This window comes from Drosophila erecta, unplaced genomic scaffold (assembly GCF_003286155.1).
Source record: "Drosophila erecta strain 14021-0224.00,06,07 unplaced genomic scaffold, DereRS2 tig00000000-arrow-pilon, whole genome shotgun sequence".
Classification (NCBI taxonomy): Eukaryota; Metazoa; Arthropoda; class Insecta; order Diptera; family Drosophilidae; genus Drosophila; species Drosophila erecta.
The window spans coordinates 9,462,860-9,472,447 of NW_020825194.1; the positions used below are offsets into that span (position 1 = coordinate 9,462,860).

At 46.7% G+C, this 9,588-nt stretch overlaps 1 protein-coding gene across 1 annotated transcript; it reads left to right on the forward strand.

Annotated features, from left to right (window-relative positions):
* Window positions 1–4,137: 4,137 nt before the first annotated feature.
* LOC6554762 lies at window positions 4,138–9,588 on the forward strand. Its single transcript, XM_001982162.3, has 3 exons — window positions 4,138–6,010; window positions 6,977–7,138; window positions 8,423–9,588. Exons 1-3 carry the CDS (start codon window positions 4,484–4,486, stop codon window positions 9,311–9,313), a joined length of 2,580 nt encoding a protein of 859 aa, XP_001982198.2. The 5' UTR covers window positions 4,138–4,483; the 3' UTR covers window positions 9,314–9,588.

Consider the following 9,588-nt stretch of genomic DNA (forward strand, 5'->3'; position numbering starts at 1 on the left):
AGTTCTAAACTCCATAACTCAACTAATATTAATCGGAATTTGAAGCGGGATACCTCTAAATGTTTGTGGAGCAATTCTCAAAAAAACTGCATTCAAATTTAGAATTTTATTTTTTTTTAATTTTCTTGTCATTTTTCTGATGTTATGATGTTGTGGAAATTCAAAAATGTCCCAAGGCTGAAGTTCTAAACTCCATAACTCAACTAATCTTAATCGGAATTTGAAGTGGGATACCTCTAAATGTTTGTGGAGCAATTCTCTAAAAAACTGCGTTCAAATTTAGAATTTTATTGTTTTTTAATTTTTTTGTCATTTTTCTGATGTTATGATGTTGTGGAAATTCAAAAATGTCCCAAGGCTGAAGTTCTAAACTCCATAACTCAACTAATCTTAATCGGAATTTGAAGTGGGATACCTCTAAATGTTTGTGGAGCAATTCTCTAAAAAACTGCGTTCAAATTTAGAATTTTATTTTTTTTTTAATTTTTTTGTCATTTTTCTGATGTTATGATGTTGTGGAAATTCAAAAATGTCCCAAGGCTGAAGTTCTAAACTCCATAACTCAACTAATCTTAATCGGAAATTGAAGTGGGATACCTCTAAATGTTTCTGGAGCAATTCTCTAAAAAACTGCGTTCAAATTTAGAATTTTATTGTTTTTTAATTTTTTTGTCATTTTTCTGATGTTATGATGTTGTGGAAATTCAAAAATGTCCCAAGGCTGAAGTTCTAAACTCCATAACTCAAATAATCTTTATCGGATTTTGATGTGGGATACCTCTAAATGTTTGTGGAGCAATTCTCAAAAAAACTGCATTCAAATTTAGAATTTTATTTTTTTTTTAATTTTTTGTAATTTTTCTGATGTTATGATGTTGTGGAAATTCAAAAATGTCCCAAGACTGAAGTTCTAAAGTCCATAACTCAACTAATATTAATCGGAATTTGAAGTGGGATACCTCTAAATGTTTGTGGAGCAATTCTCAAAAAAACTGCATTCAAATTTAGATTTTTATTTTTTTTTTAATTTTTTTGTCATTTTTTTGATGTGAGATATTAGAATTGAAATTAATTCCAACACCATTTACTTGAACTGAGATTTAGTATGAAATTTCCCCGAAAACATAATGATTCTATTTTGACAGATAATCGCAGCACAACCTCAACCCTTTCCATCGCTGCTTTATTTATTTATTTAAAGACAGTCCCGAATCCGAAGCGCACACATGATGTCTGTGATTGGAAATAAACAAAAGCAATAGCCATCTCGAATAGTTTCCACAACAGGAATTACCCCAGATATGGTCTGTAGTTTGTAGTCTGTAGTTTATAGAGCATCCCAAAAGGCGACCCATTGCCACATCAGCGACTCACTTGATGGAGAATGAGGAGTAAATAAACGCGACCATTTGCAGCATTGTCAAGTGGAAAATCATTGACAAATTTATGAACCCAGCCGGGCGACATATAGTACCCTCAACGAGAACAAATACACGAGTGTATATGTTTACGTATGTATATGTATTTATTTATCCTCGAACCGGAGAGCGGAAAACATAAAGTTAAAAATTTCATTAACAAATCGACACCGGTCCGCCTCATTACTTGGCAACAAATAAATTTTATTAAGTACGCCCGGTTTTATTTACGATTTTTCATTAAAGCCATTTGCTGGCTGGCATGCCGCATAATTTCCACCCACCGAAGTTGACCAAACCAAACATTCGGCATTCGAGTGTATCCATTAATGTTGCGGCTTATTTGTTGCACTGCGTTAAAGGAAAATTACAATCTGATCGCAATAATGTTTGCACATGCACGGCACAGGGCAAGGGTCATTCAAACTGTTGCAGCTAATTAATTGGCTGGTTTTCCGATCAAACATTCTCCGCAAGCTCGTGCAAATTGGCGGCGAGTGTGATTCACTCCACTCGCACATTAATTGAAATCGAATCTTGGGCCAGACAAATCATAAATTGTACGACAGCAGCGCTGCCCACGCACAAGAAAAATTACCTTAAATCTGGGAAAGTTGATAATCACCAGCGGAAATGGTCGAGTGTTTTCCCAAGAAACGTCGCCGCGCGTCATCGCCACTCATATAAACATCAACTCGCATTGGCATCAGGTCTATAGGTCTTGGCCAGAAACGCGACTAGGATGCACTTAAAAAAATTACCAAATATATGGGAAAATTCTATGATGATGATCTTGAGGGAAAACTATTTCATTCGAGCTATCAGACTGGATTGAAGTCTGGGTAGTTTGCTATGTTAAAATGATTGGTCTTCATTTAGTTATTAATTTTGTGGTGTAGTATGAGACACCTCATTTTCTCCCAGTGACGCAAGTGCTGCCAAAATCGCCTAATTTTAAGAATGATGTAAGTTGTCGCAATCGTGCGACAACAAAGGCGGTGGCCACACAGTTTTGGCCAGATGCCCAATCTCTTGGCCAGCCCTGCGACCGATTCGCAAATGACGAGCGCGCAAGTGGCAGGAATTGTGTGTTAAACGTTTCTGAATTGACTTGACGCGTTTCGAGCCGAGGGCAGAAGCCCCCTAGCAGGGGCAGCTGCCAACCTATGCCAACCTCATCCAACCTCATCCAGCCCAGCCCAACCGATCCCATCCTGCAATACACCAAAAAAGCAAAAAATAAAAAAGAGTCGCCACAGTCATCGCATTCGGTGAAACGTGCGCCAAATCGCGACGCTTGCCAAAAATCATAAAAAATATATGGCGATTATAGGGAGATGGCATCATTTAATGATGAAGTGCCGCGTTGGGCCAAAAAAGGGATTGGGAATGGGAACATGGAAATGGAAATGGATGTGGATGTGGATAAAAGGAAACTGACTCATGCTCCGGAAACGTCACTATCGCAATACCAGCCACAATGGGCAATGCACTCGAGGACCTAGGACAATACAGTACTTCCATTGGCGAGGGGAGCAAATAGTTTTGCAATTGCATTTTTGTGGCGCAAATTAAAAACATATTGTCAGGCATTAGCGGACGAGCTAAATGCGCTAAAAATAGCGGTAAGAGAGCGCGATCTTTGAGATACATTCTGCAAGATGCGCTGGAGAACAGGGTGCGCGATGCATGCGCTATTTGTCGCGCTGGCAAATGAGTTGCCACAATAAATATAGCCCATGTATGTAGTACAGTACTTACGCCCGCCTGCTGCTTCTGATTCCCGACTCTGTGCAGCATAAAAAAAAGAGAAAAAAAAGAGGGAGAGAAAAACGAAAATTATGTGGCAATAAAAAATAGTGCTAAAACATTCGACAGCCTAGCTGCAACTGCAACACCAACAAGAAGAAGGGCACCGCACACTTGCACACCATGTGTGCAACAACAAGATCGCGCAGTGCAGCAGCACGGCTGCAAATGGAAAATGGGCGGGGAAATCTGCTGGATCGGGGAAATGGGCTGCGGATCCAGCAGATCACCACGCAGCCAGCGACACTGCCACGGTCAAGTGCACTGTGGAAAATGCGCCGAGGGATGGGTGTAGGGAAAAGCAGAGTGGAGTGCTGGACATAGGTGTGTTCTGAGCACTTGAAGTATAGTTAAAAAATGTATAAAAAGTATTCACAAGCTTAAGCAATAAATTAATCTGTCTTAGCAACAGGAAACTTAGGGAACTAAGATATGTTAGAACGAGTTTAGGAAGTCTTAGTTCTTTGTGACATGCAGTTTGATTACTTATGTATATAGCTTATCGAAAATAAGGAAAGTTAATTTTACATATTTTAACATTTATTTTAAAATTGTAGCTCAATAATTCGTTGCAATTCTCCCATTTTCCACAGGGCACTTGTTGTAGCTCACGCATAATTTCTATACGCAAACATAAGCCTAAAATAACAGTATTAACAAGAACAACAACAAGCGGAGCACAACTACACCAAGGACCGGGAAAACCTACGGAGGGAGGGGGCAAAGTGCAGGGAGCAAGGGGTGAGGTGGAGGTGGAGGGACGGCGACGCGGACTGCGGCAGCACATGTGCGTGCCAAAGGAGAAGGAAAAGCGGGCAGAGATCGCTCAGCTCTGCGTCAACTGCGGCGGCGGCGGCGGCAGCGGCAGAGGCAGGATCCAACGCTCCACGTTCCCGTTCCCGTTCCCCTTCCCCTAGCCGTAGAACATCCCGTTCCGGGCGTTTAAATATCGTGCGGCAGCAGCTCTCCGGTTTATTGTCAGCCAGATCGCGGTGGCGTGAACATCGCAAGTGTTGAACTAGAAAACTAGAAAGCCCTCGGATTTGCGTGTGTGTCTGAGTGTGCGATTTTCTTGGGATTTCCCGCGTTCGGTGGCCGTAAAATAAAAAAAAAAATAAAAAAAGAATAGCAAAGAAAACCAACAGCAAGTATTGGCAATCTTCCCAGACAACTGCCGGAAATGCGAAAGTGAAAGCGGCCGGCCAAGAAGAACGGACGACAGCAAATCACCAGAGACGGAGCCACCGAAATATAGTATGTCATCCTCGCTGAAGACCAGCCAAAGTGGCGGCATGTACGTCAAGACGTCGGCGATTCCGGGCATTTCGTCGATTTCTGGCAAGGAGGCGGCCAGTTGCTACGGCGGCTTCATGTCGCCCCCGCTGAGTGCCAATATCACCCATGCGAATAATGGGGAGCGTGAGATGTTCCGAGTGCCGGGAGCCAAGGTGGAAACGAGTGGCGGCTACGCCTGCGGTGAACTTCAGTTTCCGGACTTTTCACACCTCTGCTTTGCCGCCGAGACGCCGAACTCGGTGTTCAGTGACTGCCACAACTACGCTGGCCAGGATCAGCAGCAGGACTCGGATCAGGATGACATAGTTTGCGCGGCGGCGGAGAACACCGGCATGCCCTATCAGCAGGGTCAGTACACCCAGCTGAATCGCGAGGATATCTTCCGCTTCGAGCCGGAGGACATAGCGCGTCTGACTGAAGAGTCCGAGCTGCCCGGCCTGCTGCAACATCCCCAGACGCCATATACCCCATATACCCCGTACACACCCTACACACCCTGCAGTGCACAGAACAGTCAGTATGCCGTGCAGGCGGCGAGTGACTCCATTAATCTGGATATCGATTACTTTAATTACGACGAGATTAATTGCCAATCGAAAAACCAATCACCGTGCTCATCACCGCACCTCGACGCCTGGCTGAACTTCAATCTCGGCGAGATTTCAGCGGCCGCAGCATCGTGTGCCGCATCCCCGAAGCTGGGCAACGTGTTCGAGGAGCAGGTCAAAGAGGAGGCCTCGCCCGCGAAACTACCATCGATGAACTCCACCTTCGGCACCCCCAAATGCATTCCCATGTGCGCCAGCAACTACGAGGATTACGCGAATCTCTACCAACAGGGTTCGGCGTATTCCACGGAGAACTACCACAACAACATGGCCCAGGCCATCGAGAAGCCCAATCGCGAGCACAAGGCCATCTGGACCATCGATGAACTGGATGAACTGATGCTGGGCGAGCAGCAGCAGTTCTATCCGCATCACTTGCAGCAGCAACAGTTGCAACAGCAGCAGGAGCAGCAGGAGCAACTGCAGCAGCAGCACGACCAGGAACAGCAAACCCAGTGCAGCAAGGACGATCTGGTCAACTATCTTGCGGATGAGTTCATCAAGGCCGAGGAGTTTCGGGCACTGGACAGTGACGATGACGATAACTACAACGAGGAGGAGGATGACCTGGACAACGACGTGTTCGCCCCGCCGGCGGAAAGTGATCCCAAGCCGGATTCAACCTGCTGCGATCTGGAGGCGGAGCCCGAGAATGAGACCGTCCCACTCATCTGCCGCTGGACGGGATGCGACGAGGAGTTCCCCCACCAGCAGGCCTTCGTGGAGCACATCGAGAAGTGCCATGTGGACGTGCGCAAGGGTGAGGACTTCTCCTGCTTCTGGCTGGACTGCCCCAGGCGCTACAAGCCCTTCAATGCCCGCTACAAGCTGCTCATCCACATGCGCGTCCACAGCGGCGAGAAGCCCAACAAATGTCCGGTAAGAATGCAATTTTTTGACCCCAATAACTTAAAGTTAAAGTTCACGTTAGGGGATTTCCTTGTAGAATATTTTATTTGTAAGAAAAATCGCAACCCATCAATTGAGATACATGTGTATTTTCTCTCTGTTTACCAACCAACCAACCAGCCTTTTCAATCCCACATAGAATATCATTTTTCAAAATCAAACAATAGATTTGGATTTTATCCATTTTTTTCCCCTGGCCGCAGCTGGCGCATTTGTTTATGCGTCCAAACAAGACTTTTCCGCCGGAGGATACCATTTCGTGCGTTTCGGTTTCCTTTTTGTTTGTACCACCGTGGATGGTATGGTATCATGCACGTGTTGACATTTGATGCCCCATCGCTGGGATGATGAATTGTGCGGCGCAGGGCAATCACAGAAATTGACAGGGCGAGAGAGAGAGAGGCAGAACTAGGAGGCGGAATCCACATCCGGAGTCCACTTGAAATAGAGTTGCTGGTAATGTTATTAGGGCCAGCACTCGCTACATCTTCTATCCCTGCCCTTTGCCATGCGCTTTCATTTTGATTTTTGAGTAATTGATGGATTCTTGCCGCCTTTTTTTCATTTCGATTAAAATGGCTCGGACATCATCAACTTGCCCCACTGATGCTGCCCCAGCTGCCGTTTGCCATTACACATGTTTCTGTTTCTGTTTCGGTTTCTGCTAGTGTTTCTGTTTCTGTTTCTGTTGCAAGAACGTAATTTGCCCCTTTCAGGTGGAATGGTCGAGTGTTGCGAGTGGGGCTACGTGCAACACCTGCGGGCATCAGCGGCAACAGAAACAGCATCTGCTGTGAGGTCACAATTTTATGCGTCCTTCCAGTGCCTCATCCTCGTGCTTTATCCCCTTTCGCAGTTCCTTGCCCCCCCCTCCCCCTCCCCTGGTAATTGCAATTTTCGATGACACCTTTCCACCTTTTTGTTTTTCCATTACAGTTTCCCGGCTGCAATAAAGCATTCTCGCGTTTGGAAAATTTGAAAATTCATCAGCGCTCGCACACGGGCGAGCGGCCTTATGGCTGCCAGTATAAAGGTTGCCTCAAAGCGTTCAGCAATAGCTCGGATCGGGCGAAACATCAAAGGACCCACTACGACACGGTGAGTATCCCTATATGCTATGCATATGAGTGTGGGTGAATAAGTGGGCGGATGGTTTGGCCTTCTCTCTGGGGTCCCAGCAATTTGCAGTGCGTGTCAAAAGGAAAATGAAGAGCTCGCGGCAGCCAAAGATGCAGCTGGGGTTTCCCGAAGCGCGTGGAGCGGCTTTAAGATTTAATGGACTCCAAGGCGCTTAGCGGCCCAACCAAGAGCCACTCCGAAAAATAACAAAAAAATTGAAAGAAAATGGACGAGAAGCCACTGTTGCTGCTGCCAGCATGACATGTGCACATTTCGCATTTCGCATTTCGCTGCCTGAGTGATTTATAGTTTTGCGTGTGTGCTGTATCTGTGAGAGCGAGCGGTGCCCGCTGGCCAAAGTAACAGCAGCTGGAATAGGAATACGAATCCGAATAGGAATCGGAATCGGAACGGCATCAGGAGGGGCGTGGCAGGGGCTGGGGCAACAGCAGCCGCGTCAGCGCGTACGACAAGCGGAAAAAAGGTCAAAACCAGCGGAAAAGGCCAGCGATTCAGCCAGCAGCCATGGCCAGAATGGCCAGAACAACAGCAACAACGGCAACAACCGCGGCAGGCAAATCGAATAAACTAAACGAGTTACTTTCGTTGCCCAGCTGAAGGGGCAGGGCAGCCAATCAGGATCACAAAAGGATACAATGTGTGTTGGCTTGGCGAGGCTGCCAATGCCTGCGGCACACTCAGCAAAATGGGGGCTTCAAATAGAGAGGTTATCACATAAATTCTCGTCACCGTTTCTTCATTCTATTTGTAAATGCATTTACTTACAAAAGAAAGATTTTGCAGTTATGAATTTATGCACTTCCTAAATCTAACATAAAGTATAAATTTCAAGCTTTTTAGCATAAATGTCTCGTCCTTAGAGTTCAACCAATGCCACTTTCCAATGAAGTTAATGAAGGTCCTTTTTCGAGTGCACCGCCATGGCTGTTGTCGCTTTCGGCCAGCGGCTGCTGCCTGCCAGAATAAACAAAATGCAGCATGACATTTCAAAACGATTTGACTTGGCAAATACGCTGGCCCATCTGTTAGCTGGAGTACGTGTGTATGTGTGTGTGGGCCATGTGCGGGTGTGTGAGTGAGCGTGAGTGAGTTAGGAGCGCCTGCAGGGCGAATGGGAGAAATCAATTGCATAGTTTTCGGCATCGGCACTGAGCCTCTGCGGTTGCGATGCGAATTCGCATGTGAGGCAAATACTACAGTACTAACGCAACGCTCTACCGATTCTCGCTCTATTTGATACAGAAACCGTATGCCTGCCAGCTGCCAGGATGCACCAAGCGCTACACGGATCCCTCCAGCCTCCGCAAACATGTCAAGAACCACGCGCTGCGCAACGCCAACGGACAGCTGCGCCGCAAATCTGCCGGCGGCGCCTCCGTACCGCCCTCCGGTCCAAAGAAGGCGGCCAAAACCCGCCGTCACTCCGAGTCGGCGCTGGTGCAAAGGGGCGTGGGTGCGGGCGTGGGCGTGGCGAGTGCTGCGGGGGATCAGCGACAACACCGCAGCAATAGTTGCAGCGAGGCCTTGTTGCTGCAGCAGCAGCGGCAGCAGCAGCAGCCCGACAACGAAAGGAGGACAGACCGCAGCAATTGCGGCACCGGTGTTGCAGCTAATAACAATTCAATGAACTTTAATGAGTTGTCAAATTGCATTGTCATCATCGAGCACAATCAGGACGGAGGTCCTGCAGGACCTGCAACCCTGCCAACCGCAACGGGTACAATAGCAACAGCAACGGCAACAGCAACGGCAACGGCAACTGCAACATATGGCAATGGCAACATGGCGCCCGCACCGGAAACGGAAGTGCTGCGCGTTTGCAGCAACAATAACCGTTACAATGCGAATATTAATCAATTAAGCGAACTCGAGCAATTGCTGACGACGGCGAAGCCCACAGGTACGCCGGCCACAGCTGCTAATGGAATTAGCCTGGCCAACAACAATGGCCGCGCCAACGGCGACAGCAAATGCCACTTGAGCGAGTTTGTGTCGTTCGAGTACGTGACAAAATATCTGACGGATGTCTACGAGCCGCCATGCAAGAGCCCACAGCCACAGCCGGCTAATTTCCATTTGCAGCCCGAGTTTGACAACAGCTTCGACATGCTGGACTTCCCACAGTTCATTTAAGTTAGCTTAGACCATAGAACATACTCGTAGTCCCTAGGCCCAATTAAAGAAGTCAGCGATTCAATGCCCAAAGATCTCAGTGCCTGAGCCCTTATAAGAATGCCTACCATTAACTAAGTCTTAGTACGTGTACATACTAAATATAAGGAGTAGACTAAGCCTCGCCAAAACGAGGAGAAACTTTCCTGAATTTGAAAACATAATCCAGTGATTAGTGGCGTCTTCCCAAACTCTTCCCAATCGTATATTTAACTAGAATACTTTCGGCTAAGTAC

Excerpts from the sequence above, each read along its gene's own strand:
- LOC6554762 (XM_001982162.3), top strand. The coding sequence starts at position 4,484 with ATGTCATCCTCGCTGAAGACCAGCCAAAGTGGCGGCATGTACGTCAAG. Across the intron at positions 6,011-6,976 it reads AGAAGCCCAACAAATGTCCG|TTTCCCGGCTGCAATAAAGC; the intron begins GTAAGAATGCAA and ends TTTCCATTACAG. Across the intron at positions 7,139-8,422 it reads AAAGGACCCACTACGACACG|AAACCGTATGCCTGCCAGCT; the intron begins GTGAGTATCCCT and ends TATTTGATACAG.